The sequence below is a fragment of the Cucurbita maxima genome, unplaced genomic scaffold (assembly GCF_002738345.1).
Source record: "Cucurbita maxima cultivar Rimu unplaced genomic scaffold, Cmax_1.0 Cma_Scf00003, whole genome shotgun sequence".
In the NCBI taxonomy this organism is placed as follows: domain Eukaryota; kingdom Viridiplantae; phylum Streptophyta; class Magnoliopsida; order Cucurbitales; family Cucurbitaceae; genus Cucurbita; species Cucurbita maxima.
The window spans coordinates 4209961-4227041 of NW_019272019.1; the positions used below are offsets into that span (position 1 = coordinate 4209961).

Here is a 17081-nt window from a genome sequence, read left to right on the forward strand (position 1 = left end):
TTTACTATTTTCAACGGTCTAAAACAAAAGAATATCGATAATGCCCCTATTTTTTTTAGGATAATTAGTGACGTTACCCTAGCATGCTTTAATCACATATGCCTAAATTCATAATAAATACTTTTAAAATAAAGTCATTGACTTACATATTCAGTTCAAAACATAAATAAATATAACATGGATTTTAACATAAAACAAATGGGCATAAAACACCAACCAACTACTAATTAAATTCAATGCTACTGTTCTATCATGATCTATCCAAACTCCCATGGTCTTTTCAGTGTTCACCGTCATTCGTGCATGAGAGTTTTGCCTTTACTTAAAAAATATAAGGTAACATGTGACTTGGGTATTTTAAGAAATTCTCGGTAAGTCAACCCACTATTGGAGTTAGCAATGCAGTCACACACAATACATGATTGAGATCTATCTTTTAAAACCGTAACATGACCTTAGGCTCTTTCTAGTTTCAGATAGGGTTTGATGCATGGTACTTTTTCACTCACGGCCCACGTACACGCTCAAGGACCCACTAGGCGGGGTCGTATACGTACCCCTTGGGCCTGACTTGGTTGGGACAATATATTACACGTCACTGAATGCCTCAGAAAAGGAAAGACCCACATGATATCATGACAAACATAAATATCGAAGGTACGCATCCGTACTAGCATAACATTACGGGGAAGTATCCCGATGTACATGACATACATACATGCATGAGGTCCCATGCTTTTCATTCCCAACATAATAGTTGTTTCATTTCGTTTCTCTTTTCCTCCGTAACATATTTCATATATGGATCATGTATACGTGGTATATATCACGTAATCCATCACATAACTTATATGGCAAGACATAACATTTCATACATGACATTTCATTTCATTCATAATATAGTGTAATGGATATCGCATGCATACCTGGCAATACAAAGAGCAAATAAGCATCACATAATTAATATGATACATGCACCATCATACATAAACCAATTAGCTAACTCCAACAGTAAGACCACTTACGAGGTTGGCCTTGGCCAAAGTTACTAATTACTCGATAGCCACTTCGAAAACTATATTCCAATGCTTAATTCTCACCTATATCAATTCATATAACATACTTGCATATAAACCTCTTAACCTAACTAAACATGATGATTATTTCTCACATAAGTCCTAAAACTAACTAAATTTCTCACATAAGTCCTAAAACTAACTAAATTTGGGTAAACAAGAGTTAAATAAGGCAAAAATTATTTTAGGAATGTCGAAAACTTAGGAAATGGTATATAATTTTTATACGAGCCGTCTAAGCTGAGAAGCCGAGTCGCCAAGCCTAGTCGACCGCGCCGCCAAGCCGAGCTGACGCAGGAATGAGGCGGCTCATTATTCAAGTTAAGCGCGGGCTGTATGGGATGGGTTGAGGCACACTGGGCTGATACGTTCCGAGCTGGACTGCATGTATTGGGCCGTGGACGTTGTGGAAGTGTGGTTCACCTGTAGCAGAGGCCCGAGAGCGATACGACAACCTAAAATCCAAAGATTTGTCTCCCTTACCTGCCCAGTGCCGTAAATGTGTGGATTTGGATGTGTGAATGAGGGGTGAGAGATGAGAATTTAAGGGAGGNAAACCCTAATTAGCTGGTTTCCTTACTACAAACTCACAAACTAACATCGATAGTCCGTGTTAGTATAAACCAAAGAACTCCATTAAAATGAAATTAAAACCAAAAGACATCCACAGTATTCAATTCCCACCATGATATCAAAGATAGTACAAGAATTCAGAAGCGGAGATTTAATCGTGTTCATAAGCACGTCAGAAATTTAAAAAAATATATTTCTTACATCAAATAATAAAAATCTAAAAGAACATGAACCTCGTGGTGAGAAGAGAGAAAGATAAACAAATTGAATGATTCAATCCTAATCTTGGAAGAACAAACGAAAGCGAAACCACAAAAATCACGATCAGAAACATGCTATAACAAATTTCCGTCGCTTTACCTTCTCCTGGGGTTGGTTTTCTGCAGCGACCGCCATCTGAAATAAAGGGAGGGAGAGAACAGAGAGCAGATCGAATGGCGAGAGAAGAGACAGAGAGAAACGAGGAAGACGAAGGACGCCAAATGGGGGTGTAAGAAAAAGGTCTTGAGCGCGGCAACGGTCGAATTCGAATGTGTTGCCACGTGGCATGTGAAGCTTAGTGAAGAATTTAAAATAACATTGGAATTAATGTTGTACACCAACCACATGATTTAGGATGAAAATATACCCTCCAAGCAACGGTCCAAAATTTAGGATGAAAAGTAAACCACATGATTTCATTTCTTGGCTACAATGTAACAAAACTTTGTTTAAAAAATATTATTCTTTCAATTTAAACCATAATTTTACTTTTTCTAAATGATAAAGTTTAAATTTTCCTTCTGTATTTATAACGCAAATATCAAAGAAAATTATAAGAATTTGTCGAAGTCGTGATATTAATCTAGGACTTGCCACTAAAATACCCTTTACAATCCATTTCTACCGAAAGAGATGAGGCTCGTGAAAATCGTACCTTGACAATATAGAACATAAAAATCAATAAATTATCATAACGAGTCTACCTGAGTTCAACTCATTCGTAAAGAATTTTAAATTTCTAAAGGGAACAAAAGGGAACCAAAAGCTTGTTAATGGGCAAAAAGCTTGCATATTTTCCTTTTCCTTCTCACGATGTGATGAGGAAATCCTTGTGAGATAAGGGCGGGCAGGCAGGCACGCAGCTTGGCAGTCTACAATAACTGAGCTCCATCCTGCTATAGCCTTAGAACTGTTGCACAGGGTGGTCTTAGACTAACCAATTACTTAAGAACTCTTGGATGCATGATGGTTTCCTGGTCCTTGGGTTTGGTTGGTCCGTAGCAGCCATGAGGGTAGAAAAGATGGGATTATGAATGCCAATATCAAGCAGATTATAACCAACCCTCCAACCCCCCAAGCTTCGTGCGGGATGCCGATAAGTAGTTCATCACAGACTGTCACAAAAGCCAGAAACTATCATACTAAGAAATGAGATAGACTGATATGACTCCAGCATATGAAAGGGGCAAGAGGTAACAGGTTTTGGACGTTAACAGTAAACCAACAATTAAGTACACACCCCTAAACAAGGATAACAAAAAATGGAATTGTCTATGTACCCTGCTAGGATGAGCCATCCAACCCTCAATCCCCTTCTTGTACTCTTCTTTTTAGCACACTTGTCAACAATGTAAGAACAACAACAGATTTCTTTTTTCTCAAGTTGGATTAACTGGGAGCTCTTTTCAGCAGTCAGGACATTAGATATTGTAACAAGGTGTGGAAACCTCTCCCTAATATACGCGTTTTAAAATCGTGAAGTTAATAGCAATACGTAATGAGCCAAAGCGGACAATATCTACTAGCGGTGGGTTTGGGCGGTTACAAATGGTATCAGAGCTAAACATCGAGCGGTGTGCCAGCGAGGATGCTGGGCCGTCAAGGAGGTGAATTGTGAGATCCCACCTCGGTTGGAGAGGAAAACGAAACATTTCTTATAAACATGTGGAAACCTCTCCCTAACAGACATGTTTTAAAACCTTGAGGAGAAGCCCGGAAGGAAAACCCCAAAGAGGACAATATTTACAAGCGGTGGGCTTGTATGTTACAAGTGGTATCAGAGCAGACACCGAACGGAGTGCCAGCGAGGACGCTGGCCCCCAAGGAGGGTGAATCATGAGATCCCACATCGGTTGGAGAGGGGAATGAAACATTCCTTATAGGGTGTGGAAACCTCTCCCTAATAGACGCGTTTTAAAACCGTGAGGCTGACAACGATACGTAACGGGCCAAAGCAAACAATATCTACTAGTGGTGGGCTTGAGCTATTACAGATATTTTCTTGAGCAAGTAATGGGAAATAAACGTTTGGTTCTTAAATCATGTATGGAATCAATTTTTTTGCGTTTCATATGCATAATTCAAGTTACTCTTTCCATGAACTCTCGTGTCAGGACAATTCCATACCATCTTTTGAATTGACACCAGATGCATTACTAACTAATGTCCTGCAAATGAGATTAAAAAACACCTGGGACTGTAAACCACCAACGATGCTTCGACTAGAACATTTTAGTTAACCTAAAGTTTTTATCCTACCCATGTATGACTTCCTTTAACAAGTCGGAAAGAAGAAAATTGATAAGATGCTCAAAAGCATATGAAGATACCTATATTGAAGATGATCGAATCCCTTTCCCGGGCGGACGTTAAGGCAACAACTCCCTCAGAAATCACAGAGACCAATACATGTGTATCGACCTGTTTCAGAACTGTAAGTTTGAAACTTTAACAAATTTATCAATCAAAGTCTACAATCATTCGCCTAAACTAATAAGGGGAGAAGACAACCTGATCTCCCTGCAAGTTCATGCTTTCTGTCTTAAAAATAAGCTTTTCAGTATCGAGTAGTTTTCTGCTCTTCTTATCAACAGGGCTTGTCAAGTCTCTCTTCAGTTCTAACGAGAAGCTGGCAGGCATCTATTATTTCCTTGAATGAGACAAACTCAGAAGGAGAGTTTAAAAGAATTCAGCTTCAAGAGGACAGAAAAAACACATACAGAGCCCGGGTATGATATCTTCACTTCATACCACATATCAGGTTTAAGTCCTTGAAGATGATACAGGCGAGAACCCATTTGTAATGGTAATGTTTCCCTCCACAGCTCCTCTCCAACATTCAAAATTTTACTGTCGACCCTAGAAAATCATGTACAAGCCAATACAATTAACTAAAATGGAAGGAAATGTATGTCTGAATGTGTAATCAAGAGTTTTCGTGATACTCACATACTACTCAGGCAGAAACTCGGCCATTTCATAATGATGACAAGAACGTGAAAAAGAACAAATAGAAATCGCTCGAGTGAATGACGCATTTGTTCCCTAAGCTGCCACAGTACAAATTGCTGTTCATACGGATCGGTGGAGGAAGGAGAATCAAATCGTTTAGTTTAGCCACAAAGAAAACATAATTGGATACTCTTAAAGCACAACCAATATATAATTCCAATATCGATCCTTCCCAAATCCAAAATTAGACTTGCACAACGCATAAACTTGAAGAAATGAAAATTTGAAAGATCCTAAAACTTCAATCTCACTTGTTTGAAGAGGAGAACCGGAAAAATCCAAACGAGGGAACAAAAGCTGCGAGCCTGAGGCGCCAAGAGACGACGGTGAGCGGGAGGTGAATATCGACCGAGATGCTGAAGCAGATAACTGAAAATTAGGGCTCAGTTGGTTGAAAATTTTAGTTATAAAAGTTAAATTAGAATTTTAACTAATTTAATAAAATATATATATATATATATTTGAAATTTTAATATAAAATAATAAAATTTTGGCGATAGGCTCCATTTTCCGCCATTAACGATTGGAATGGGAAGCAAATCTCTTCCTGTGCTCAAAGGAGCTTCATCATTTTCATCGTTAAAGCGCCGAATCTTCATCTCTAGCGGCTTGCATTTGCCATCTGTTTCTAACATCAGAATTCGAAAATGTTTGACTGCTTCAGGCATTATGGCCTCTCTTCAACCTCCCGATGTCCTCCGTTTAGCTGAAACAGCTCGAATTTCTCTCACTCCCGGTGAGGTATGCGAGGCTCTCCCCTCGTCCATCTTTGCTTCTGTTTATTCAATTTTTTGAATCGAGTAACATTTGCTTCTTACTATTCGGGTTTGTGTTGCTTGATTGTCTAATTCAGGTTGAAGAATTGGCGCCTAAAATTGGACAAGTTGTTGACTGGTAAGTTCATCTTTCCCTCGCCTATGCATACATACACAAACTCTCATAACTAGTAGATCTTGAAATACAATGGTATCTTGGTCAGGTCTCTAAGTAAATTATGATGGGATAACTGCTTGTTAGGTCCTAAACATTGAAGTGATCTTCACCAAGAGGTTGTAAAATGTTGTTCTCCATAATTTGTTTGGTTTACTTGGGTCTTGCGTCCTCTGATACATCGGCTAACAAATATTTTCTTTCCCTTTTGGTCTGTTTAGAGATAGATTTCCACACTCTTTCCCCTCTCCAACCAATGTGGAATCTCAGAATTCACCCTCCTTGGGCCAGAGTACTTACTGGCACACTGCTCGATATTTGGCTCTGATATCATTTGTAACATCTCAAACCCACCACTAGCCAATATTGTTCTCTTTGGACTTTTTCTTTTAGTTTCTCCTCAAGGTTTTTGAAAAAAACACGTCTGTTAGCTAGAAATTTTTACACCCTTATAAGAGGTGTTTCGGAAGCTTCATTGGGAAGGACTTGAACAAATCAAAAAAGTGTCTACAAGAGAATTCCATATATATATATATTTTTTTTTGGAGAAAGGACAATGTAGGGAGAGATGACAACAATTTTCTTTATCTTTCTTACGAAGATGCACTAGCTTGAGAGAAGAGAGAACGTGGGGTTCCTTTTTTGAACCTTTGCAGAATGCAAGCCCCCATGAGCTGGGTTCAATCCTAAAATCTCACCTTTTCAGACTCCTCCTCCCTCTAAATAACCTTAATGAACGGCTTTGAAGGGACGCCACCGCATCTCCTTTATTATTAAGGGAGATAGGAGGGGGTTGGAAAAGGAGGCAATTAGAATCCAAACTCCAACAGTGAATAGCCCTTTACTATTGAATTCAAACACTTTTCAGAAGAATGAATGATCTGTTCGTTTAAGATTCTATATTAAGTAGCCTAACACTTGGCTACATTGTGAGATCCCACCTTAGTTGGAAAGGGAAACGAAACATTCTTTACAAGGATATGGAAATCTCTCCCTAGAAAACGCGTTTTAAAACAGTGAGGTTGACGACGATACATAATGGACCGAAGCGAATAATATTTGCTAACGGTGTGTTTTGGTTGTTACACACCTTCTAGTGATCCTAACCATGGTGGAGTCAAAATTAGTGAGTTGGAAATTTTGGAAAATTTCTCCTTTAGAGGCCGTGAGGTGTCCATTGATCTGTCCAAAAAGAAATAGAGACGCCATTATCCACCTTAACATTCAAAACCACCTTCATCCTCTGACTACCTTTAGCAATGAAGTTCCATGGACTTTTGCCGTTGTAGCTTCCATTTTTCCTATGAAATTGTTCATTCTGTCGACTCAATTCTCTCATCTGTTGTACCCTTTGGTTTCCAACTACTTTAATATGATAACTCTATTTTTCAGGTTTGGGCAGCTCCAGACAGTTGATCTTCAAAGTATGGAACCTTTCATTAGAGCAGGTGATCATCAATCATTTTGCAACTTGTTTGTTGTTCTTCTTCTAGCATACCTTTGCTTTTTCCTCACTGTTCAGTGTTGGCTTGATGAAAAAGACAAGGAGGCATTGCCTTTTTCTCGCCGTGGAAACTAGTGAGCTAATGAAAAACATCAAGGAGGGGATGGCAACAATAGGACCCATAACTTTGTTCCGTTTACTTGTGCTATGTAACAGCCCTCGCGACATCTGATAAAATTGGAACCATACATACAAGATTAGTATAGCCCGTGAGCAAGGATGCACGTACAAATCAAGAAGTGGTATCAAAGCCAGATACCAGGCGGTGTGCCAACAAAGATGTTGGACTCCAAGGAATGTGGATTGTGAGATCCTACGTTAGTTGGAGAGGGGAATTAAGCATCTTTTATAAGGGTATGGAAACCTCTCCCTAACAGACACGTTTTAAAATTGTGAGGCTGATAGCGGTATGTAGCGAGCTAAAGCGGACAATATCTGCTAGCGGTGGCTTGGCTGTTGCATGCTATCAAGTGCAAAACAACCGATTATGATTTCAGAATTCCCAACCCCAGCCATAGATGTTTATTAATATTTCTGATAGACCATTACGAACATGATTTTTTTGCAATTAAACTGCTAAAACTTCAAGTTATTTCAACTATTTACAGATAGTGGAGGTGGCAATCAGCGGAATGACGCTCCTGAAACATTTGAAAACAGGTAACCTGGTTATTTTGCAACTTGGGCTATCCCAAAATTTAGCAGGAAGCTTTGGCCATAACTTCTACTATTTTTTTGACACCAGAGAGGCCATGATTCGCGCAGTTCCAGCCTTCGATGAGCCGTATATCAAAGTTCCTAAAGTTCTCAATAAGGAGTAGTTGCTAAGGTTAGCTCATTCATTAATGCCATGTTCTTCAACATCTTATGGATTAGTTTTTCTATAGGTTACTAAATGATATTTGAATTACAATTCGAATTAGTCATCCATTAATCTCAATCTTAGTTCAATTCGTATAACGGCCCAAGCTTTCCGCTAGTAGATAATGTCTTCTTTGGACTTTCCCTTCCGAACTTCCCCTCAAGATTTTTAAAACGTGTTTGTTAGGGAGAGGTTTCCACACCCTTATAAAAAATGTTTCGTTCCTCTCTCAAATTGATGTGGAATCTCACAATTTCGGGAGCGGATTACCCCACATTCTATGTGACAATTTATTCAAAACTCAAACTCTATGCTGCAATAGGAATCTGCCACTGTTGAGCTTATGAACTCTCGTTGAAGAGATGATGGTGACAGATTCAGCTTAATTTAGCCTCATCATAGGATAATAGTTATACATATATTTATATATATATATATTTGAAACATTAAATTAAGAAATTTCATGTAGATGGCTTCAATAAAATAATCAAGAATTTGCTGTTATTCTGCAGTCAACTCAACAGAGTTTAATTTGATTATCGTGCACGCCAAGTTTCTAATACAAATATAATAACGGTGTCGTCTTAAACTCTTAAATTAATCATTAATTTTTTTTAGAAGACCTCTAATTTAATTCGTGAGATTATCATTTCAAAGAAAATTAATCGACTCAATTGTGATGTCTCATGATTAATGAAAAAAAAAGCTTCTTTTACTCCTTGCTAATATTTTCAAATATTTTAAAAAATGAAGTAAAGTTTTGGAAATTCGAAATTTTTGTTTTTTTTTAATTTAATTAAAAATTATTAATATTTTTTTAACAAAAATGAAAAAACATGATAGGGTAATTGGGAGTAAATAAATAAATTAGATTTTATTTTATTTTATTAGACATCGGTATAATTATCCCACCTGCCATTTGGGAGAAAAATAATATCTAAAAAAGACCAAATAATAATAATAATAAAGTTGAAAATTAGCGAGGAATATCGGGGCAGATGCAGGTGGTCGGTCAGGGTAGGGCAGTTCTGGGTCCCACCTGGCGTAGTTCTAGAAGTTAATAGTATGATTAAAAAAGAAAAAAACCAAATAAATGATTTTTTTTTTTAAAGTACTAATAAATTATTTAATTGAAATAATTTATGATTTTAAATCAAAATAATATTTAACTGATCCAACAACCATTTTGCATGGTTTATGAAAAAAAAACGTTTAGCAAAAAAAATATAAATTATTAGGGAATATTCAAAATTTACCATAAACTTTGAAATTTTATTATTTGACTTATTTAATTCTTTAGTATCAAATCCTAACTTTATGTTAATCAATTCGGAAGACGTATCAAATGCGCAAGAATTAGTAATAAAATAAGCAATTAACTTTAAGTAATGCGGGTTTGACGTATTAATTAGCAAAGAAGCAAAGATTAGGCGGAGTTTGAATTCATACGAGCTTGAAAAGGCCCAAAAGGATTAGCGATTCGCATATGGCAATGTTATTATTATTATTATTGGGTTGGCAATTATCTGTTTCGAGTTCATCCTCAGATTTCGTATTCTGATACGTGTCGCCCAATGATTGAAGAAGAAGATGTGATTTCGATGAGCGTCTGAATCAGTCACCACCCATGAGATTGGCGGTGCTCTGTTTCTACTTTTATGCGACCCCATTTGATTTGAAATCCCAAAACAAAGAGAAGCCGACAAACCCACTCGTCGCTTGACTTCAACTTCAAATTCGAAGTTGCTTTAGAAGTGAAATGGTGAATCGGTGTGAGAGTGGTTGCGGTTGTAGAGGAGATCGGGAAAACTCAGAATCTGAGGCGTAATACAAAATGGAGATCTCTGCATCTTCGTGTTCTTGCAGATTCAGTGCACCATAGCAATGGCCCGTCACTGATTGACGGTGGGATCGCGGCGGTCCGGCTCCATTTTCATCATCTTCCCTATAACTTCTTCAACCACTCTTCGCCTTCATCCCGCTCTTCGATCATCAACGGCACCACTTTAGCCGAGTTCTGTTCCTCTTCATTTGCTGAATCTTCTGGCGTTTGATTATGGCTTCGATGGAGTCGGAAACCCCGGATGTTTTGAATGAGACGAGAAATGGGAATAAGAAGAAGAATGGAATTCGTATGGAATCGTTTTACCTACGTAAGATCGGATTCGGATGTTTCAGAGTGCAACAAGACGAGGAAGGAAACTTCGATATGGAGGTCGTCAATGGCGATGGGGAGCGTCGGAAGCCCACACATCTTCTCATAATGGTTAATGGTCTCGTTGGCAGGTTACTCCATTTTCTTATGAATTTTTTTTCGGTTGCTGTTCATGTTCATGTTCATGTTCATCAGTCATATGATTTATTTCCCAATCAGTATTTTGATTTTGCATTTATGTGGGTATCTGTTTCTGTACCTGTTTTTGATTGTTACTATAATGAATTGGTTGATCAACGAATTATCTGTTCATCAATGGTGGGTCGTACCGTTCTATTTCCAGTAGTTTTTAGCCAAATCCATGGCGTTTGGTATTTGTATTGACGATTTGTTTTTCCTTTTTGGGTCAGTGCCAAAGATTGGGAATATGCAGCGGAGGAGTTTTTGAAGTCGTATCCTGAAGATATCATTGTTCATTGTGAGTCTTTTAAGTTTGATATTCTTTTACTTTGAACAATTAAGTTTGTCTGTGAGATCCCACATCGGTTAGAGATGGGAACGAACCTCTCTCGAGTAGAGTATTTTAAAATCATGAGGCCAACAATGATACGCAACGGGTCAAAATGGACAATATCTACTAGTAATGGGTTTGGGTTGTTACAAATGGTATTAGAGCCAAACACTGGGTAGTGTGCCGGTGTGCCAGCGAGAACGCTGGGTCCCCAAGGAGAGTGAATTGTGGGATCCCACATCAGTTTTATAGCGAGAACAAACTTCTATCTAGCATACGTAACGGGCTGAAACAGACAATATCTACTAGTAGTGGACTTGGGCTATTACAACGTTTGTGTTCATACCGTACCAAGCTTCTTGTATGAATACAATGTCTTGTTATTTGCAGGCAGTAAACGTAATTACTCGACATTGACACTGGATGGCGTTGACGTGATGGGAGGAAGACTGGCAGAAGAGGCAAGCCATCATCTTCAAAACTAAGTTTGTATTTCCATATTCATTTGATTTCTTGTTCATATGACAACCTTGAATCTGTTTTCTGTTCAGATTTTGTTGGTTATCAAGAGACATCCAAATGTTCAAAAGATCTCCTTCATATGCCATTCATTAGGCGGATTGATAGCAAGGTATGCCATTGCAAAGCTTTATGAGCAAAAAGAAGATGCCCAAGTAAATGGAGAGTATAACAAACACGGGTCTAGAGATCAAAGCAATGGAAAGGAGTTTAAAGAGAAAATTGCAGGGCTGGAACCAATTAATTTTATAACATTTGCAACCCCACATCTTGGTTCAAGAGGACATAAACAGGTGAATAATCAATGTGTCTTTTAGCTTTTCTTGCTTTATGCACATTTCTGCTCCTTCTTTCACGGTGAGATTTCATATCAGTTGGGGAGAAGAACGAAACATTATTGTGGAAACCTCTCTTTAGAGACGGGTTTTAAAAACCTTGAGCCAGACACCGGTGGGTTGTGCCTTGAAGGGGTGGATTGGGGGGCTTGGGCCGTTACAAATGGTATTAAAGCCAGACACCGGGCAATGTGCCAGCGAGGAGGTTGAGATCCGAGGGGGTGGACACAAGGCGGTGTGCTAGCAAGGACGTTGGGCCTCGAAGGGGGTGGATTGGGGGGTCTAACATTGATTGGAGAAGGGAACGAGTGCTAGCGAGGACATTGGACCCCGAAGGAGGGTGGATTATGAGAGCCCACATCGGTTTGGGTGCTGAACGAAACATTTTTTATAAGGGTGTGGAAACCTCTTCCTAGTAGACATGTTTTAAAAAAACCTTGAGGGGAAGCCCGAAAGGTAAAGCCCAAAAAGAACAATATCTGATAGCAGTGGGCTTGGGCCATTATAGTCATGATCTGATAGTGTGATGAAAAATTCCAAGCGTGTGCATTGTGTCTTCAAATACTTTGTGGCCAAATATAGGCTGTTATGAAACTAAGTACTCTCCCCCTTTGATTTTCAGGTCCCTATGTGTTGTGGCTTTTATGCCCTGGAAAAAGTGGCTATTTGCACATCATATTTATTTGGTAGAACTGGGAAACATTTATTTTTACTTGACAAGGACAGTGAAAACTGCCCCCTTCTTCTTCACATGGCTGGCGATCATGAAGATCTCAAATTCTTGTGAGTCCACTGTTTTTGAGATCAAGTTTGCAACACTTTCTTGTCTGGATCTAGACATTCTCATCTTGACCTGTAATATTATTATGGTTCTTTCTTGCAGATCTGCTTTGCAGTCATTTAGGCGGCGTGTTACCTATGCTAATAAGCGTTACGATAGTATCCTGTCATTGCTTCTCTACTTGCCTATTTTTTGTATTAGAATTCTTCAATGCTTCCTTCCCAATTATTCTATAAGGCGTCTGTCTGTTTATGTATAAATCTTGACACTAAATACAGACGTTGTCGGGTGGAGTACGTCTTCTATAAGGCGTCGCACGGAGTTGCCAAAGGTAACTTTGAACATAATTGAAGTTTTCTTGGTAGACTTTGAACTACTTTCTCACTGGTTTTTTTACTTATTAGCTCGAAGGTGTATCAATAGATGACAAATATCCATATATTGTAAATGTTGAGACGGCAGAAGATTCCAGTCCTCAAATATATGTGCCGTCAGAGGCCAAAGGCAATAGATCCAAGAAAACTGAGGTGGAAGGTCAGCATTCTATTAATAGTTGCCTATTTGAAGCTTACAGATTGTTAGTTTTGAGCATTTTTGACATTTTAGTAATCTTATTGTGATCATTGTAGAAGAAATGATCAAATGTCTATCAAGCGTGGGCTGGGAGCGGGTCGATGTTGACTTTCACAGAAGTAAACAAAGAAATAATGCACATCTTACCATTCAGGCAAGATTTTTATCTGGGATACACAGAACTAGATTCGATTTGGACCTTGTTCTCGAGTAACGAGTTCAAATTATACGTTTATTTCAGGTCAACAGGTACAGAGTCAATTCTGATGGGGCCTGTGTGATCCAACATATGATTGATAATTTTCTCTTGCAGCATGTGACGAATTGAATTATTGACAATTGATTTCAAGCTCCTACTACTGCAAGTGAAGCAATCAATTTTGTGTTAGAAGGCTTTGAAGCACTAGCATTGTGATGAGTTTGTGGTGTAAAATACAATAGCAGCATAGAATTAATGTTCAAAAGAAATTTAGCTCTGGAAGCTGTAGCCTCTGTTTTTTATAAGAACTGTATTCTCCTAGACTCTTACCAGTTTCCGCCAATGGAGATCAAACCCATTAGAGTTGAGCAAAAAGTGCAATAGTGAGAATAGTATGCAGCGCATGGGAGTGCATGGTTGGTCCTTTTCAGAGATAAAACAGATGATTGCTCCTTTTGGCGCAGATACATGTTTATTTCCACTTGCTCGTCCTCATACCATTGTGTTTTGTCCGCAAGAGAATCGTGGCTGAAATTCAACAGGAACCGAATAAAGAACAGGATTTACTACATACAAACACGATACTTGGCAAAGCAAAGCTCAGATGCATGAAGCAACCAAGGTGAGTGATTTCAAATCAAGTGCATATTTATTTTCTTTGAGTGCGTGGATAGCTTTACTTGGGTATCACATCCATCATTCTGAGCACTAAAACATTGAAATTGACTTACAGGATAAGTTTGGAAAAGATGGAGGAAATGACAACCTCCATATGATCGATCCACCATGCTACTGTGGGAGGAGGTCAGGACCTGTCGATTCCGCTAGCCAATTCCTTCCTTGTTGTCCCACAAGCGACGCGTGTAACCATACTGAATAAAAGAGAGAAAAACAGTTAAGACACCAACTAAAGCAAAATCCTTGCTTTCAAGCCGGTTTGTAGTTTAGCGTACTGGCAGCAGAAATCATTCAGCATGGCTACTCTTTAATAATATGCTTTAATACATATTCAAGATCTGTTGACTCTTAATAACACTATTTGATGAAAGTTTGAAATACAATTTTTAAATTCTCTCTTAGTTGTAAAAATAAATGGATGTCTCGTGGATGGACATCTTGATAGCAGCAGCTAAGGGGATAGATCATGTCAGAAATTTAACAGGAATTAAATTGTAAGAGCATGAATCTCGGGAAACATTCAAATGCTAGAATACAGCCTTCCAAAAGAAATAAAAATCTCTTCCATTTTCAGTACAAGCAGGAAGAACGCGAGCATTAACAGCACATTATACTGAACCAACAAAAGCAGGTTAAAACGTACCAGGTAGACAATGATTTTGAAGGTCTAGATTGTTTCCGAAGCTAATCTAGCAGAGTAATGTTCGTTCCCAGATCAGACTTGAACATCTACTCATATTAAGAATGTTTGGGGTGAATTCTTTGGTGTACATTCCACTGAAGCAGCATCCATATAATTGATGTACCTATGTTTAATCAAAGTTTGACAGCAAAATCGAAAGGCTAAAAACAACAAGCATTAGTTTTTCTCCTGTTGAGTAACAAATATCATATTTCAGAATAGAAGCAATACCATGAAGGGGAACATATCTATTGACTGAAATAGCCAATAAATTTATATTATCGTATCATAAGGAAGAATACCAGGCTTTATACAAGTTGCATAAGATCTGATAGCAGTATATAGGATCAGACGGATCTGTTTTAGTTCAAGATTTAAAAATACCAGAGGAGAAAAGACCAGAAAAGTAAAGTTTGAGATCACAGTGAAAGAAATTAAGAAATAATCTAAATGAATAAACTAATCATAAAATCGTGGGTAAAGTTTCTTGATTAGTAATAGTTTAACGTCTACAATACAATGAAACAGAATATTTGTATGAAAAACAATATATTCATTCATTTAAACAGGATAAAATACCTCAAGAACATCGGAAAAATGGGAAACTTCAGGAGGATTCTGCTAATGAATATATGGAGAGTTGTGTAAGACTCAAAGCCATGGTGTCAAGTTGATTATTGATAGAAGTTTATGAAAAAGAAGATCACAAATTAGCAATTAGGGGATACTGTATACAGTCCCCTTATACATAACATTTAGTGTGAATCATCTCCTCCATTGATAAACGTCCGTTCAGAATTTTATAATCAAAACGGATATACGCATGACATGATATTATGAGAAGGTGGAGAATTCAATAATCCCAAAGTTGGAGAAAACTTGATTAACCAAGGAATGGCAGATTAGATTAACCAAGTGATTGAGGGTTCAAAAACCAGAACCTAAGAATCTGATTGAGCTCATTCTGCAGGCTTAAGAATTGATTAGCCAGTATGCTCAAGATAAGACACTTGAAAAAAGTAATTCAGGTTCCAATTTACAAATTCCACTATTTATAAAGAAACACGATAATAATAAGAAACCTAAAAATTTCGTCGTTTTTCCCGCCTAACAAAGTTGAGCATAACCTAGAATGAGACAAAAAAAAATCATCCAGCATTCTAACAACAAAAAATCCACCACTAGGTCTTGGCCCGGGTCACGGATCGAAACACAGAGCAACTACTCCAGTCCGTGAAAACACATCGTCAGCGCCATAAAAGGCGTACTACGAATTTTGATTTCGGTGTTACTCAATTACTCACGGGAGAACCACAGAGATAACAAAACTAGATTCATTCTTCTAGATGCAAGAGAAAGACAATGCACACTTTCAACATGAATTTGCAGAACCTAAATTAATGGATGACTGAGATTTTTCACGAGAGAGATAGAGAGAGAGATTACTGATAATGTTGGAGAAGACGGCGAACCTCAAGGCGTATATGTTAGAGGAATTCGAACCAAACGGAGGCCAATCAGACTGAACCGACCAGCATCAACCACCGTCCTAAATTAAACAGTAACTTTAATTTTCTTTTTTAAAAAAGAAACAGAAATAGAGAAATGGTTAGCAGATTGTGTGTGTTCCTTCCCCGACTTGGTTCTGAATGAAATTTCAGAAAGCACGTGTGTGGTGTGTGAGTGGCGTGGCGTCCGTACACAGGCCCACGTTATTACAGAATTGGAGCCCTGGGGTTCCAGCTCAGGCCCACGTTACATCTTACAAACACACCTTGCTTTAAATGTAATACATAAATTTGCATCTAAATGCTTAAAATCTACTCTTAACAACAGATATAGTACTTTTAGATCTCTCTTTGGGACTTTTTCTCGAGGTTTTTAAGAGGTGGACTTCGAGTTGTATACCAACGAAGACGCTACTATCACAAAGAGAGGTGAATTGTGAGATTTTACATTGTTTAAAGAGAGAAAGTAGTGTCAGCGAACACACTGGGCCCTAAAGGAAAATGTGAATTATGAGATCTTACCAAAACCAAAAGAATATAAAATATGAGGTGAGGCATTATGTAATTGAAAACCCCAAGTCATAGCCTAACCAAAGAAAAGTAGCGATGGAATATTAAACCATTATAAAGGTCTCCTCTCCTCCGCCCACCAAATTCAACCAGGTTTAGGGCACCAAAATATAGCTCGCCAGCTCCAACTCCCACTAATCATAATTCTTCTATTCATTGCTGCCATGAACTCAACTAAGTAGGTTACAACAGTCAAAGCATTCAAAATTCTTTACCAAACCCATTAAAAAAAAGGATGGAAATCAGAAAATGCCACACCAACTATTACAACAAACAAAACAAAAAAAAAAAAAAAAAAAAAAAAAAAAAAAAAAAAAAAAAAAAAAAAAAAAAAAAAAAAAAAAAAAAAAAA

At 38.0% G+C, this 17081-nt stretch overlaps 4 protein-coding genes and 1 non-coding gene across 6 annotated transcripts in view; 3 read left to right on the plus strand and 2 right to left on the minus strand.

Annotated features, from left to right (window-relative positions):
• Nucleotides 1-2146, minus strand: part of LOC111475542 (serine/threonine-protein kinase Aurora-1-like) — a 4301-nt gene extending 2155 nt beyond the window's left edge. The window contains exon 1 of the mRNA XM_023119907.1: nt 2010-2146. Within this exon, the coding sequence (XP_022975675.1) occupies nt 2010-2045 (36 nt within the window). The 5' untranslated portion in view covers nt 2046-2146. The remainder of the gene's footprint in view (nt 1-2009) is intronic.
• Nucleotides 2147-2512: 366 nt separating this feature from the next.
• On the minus strand, nt 2513-5322 carry LOC111475555. 2 transcript variants are annotated; one of them, XM_023119910.1, is made up of 6 exons: nt 5174-5322; nt 4860-4978; nt 4631-4769; nt 4422-4550; nt 4241-4331; nt 2513-3025 (listed from the first exon to the last, which is right to left on the minus strand). In XM_023119910.1, the coding sequence occupies exons 2-6, from the start codon at nt 4946-4948 to the stop codon at nt 2856-2858; spliced, it is 618 nt and encodes a 205-aa protein (XP_022975678.1). In that variant the 5' UTR covers nt 4949-4978; nt 5174-5322; the 3' UTR covers nt 2513-2855. The 2 variants fall into 2 exon arrangements, with proteins under 2 accessions (XP_022975678.1, XP_022975681.1); XM_023119913.1 differs by having other exon boundaries at nt 4860-4960; nt 5174-5309.
• Nucleotides 5323-5329: 7 nt separating this feature from the next.
• LOC111475576 (glutamyl-tRNA(Gln) amidotransferase subunit C, chloroplastic/mitochondrial-like) lies at nt 5330-8312 on the plus strand. The gene is made up of 5 exons (XM_023119918.1): nt 5330-5663; nt 5776-5816; nt 7245-7300; nt 7965-8016; nt 8102-8312. Exons 1-5 carry the CDS (start codon nt 5451-5453, stop codon nt 8175-8177), a joined length of 438 nt encoding a protein of 145 aa, XP_022975686.1. The 5' UTR covers nt 5330-5450; the 3' UTR covers nt 8178-8312.
• Nucleotides 7512-7610, plus strand: LOC111477401. The gene has a single exon (XR_002717317.1). It is a non-coding gene; the product is annotated as a U6 spliceosomal RNA (small nuclear RNA).
• Nucleotides 8313-9755: 1443 nt separating the features above from the next.
• On the plus strand, nt 9756-14362 carry LOC111476589 (putative lipase C4A8.10). Its single transcript, XM_023120309.1, has 11 exons — nt 9756-10504; nt 10784-10851; nt 11275-11345; nt 11436-11696; nt 12361-12521; nt 12622-12677; nt 12798-12850; nt 12924-13053; nt 13149-13246; nt 13334-13913; nt 14025-14362. The coding sequence occupies exons 1-10, from the start codon at nt 10275-10277 to the stop codon at nt 13418-13420; spliced, it is 1215 nt and encodes a 404-aa protein (XP_022976077.1). The 5' UTR covers nt 9756-10274; the 3' UTR covers nt 13421-13913; nt 14025-14362.
• The last annotated feature ends 2719 nt before the right edge of the window (nt 14363-17081 follow it).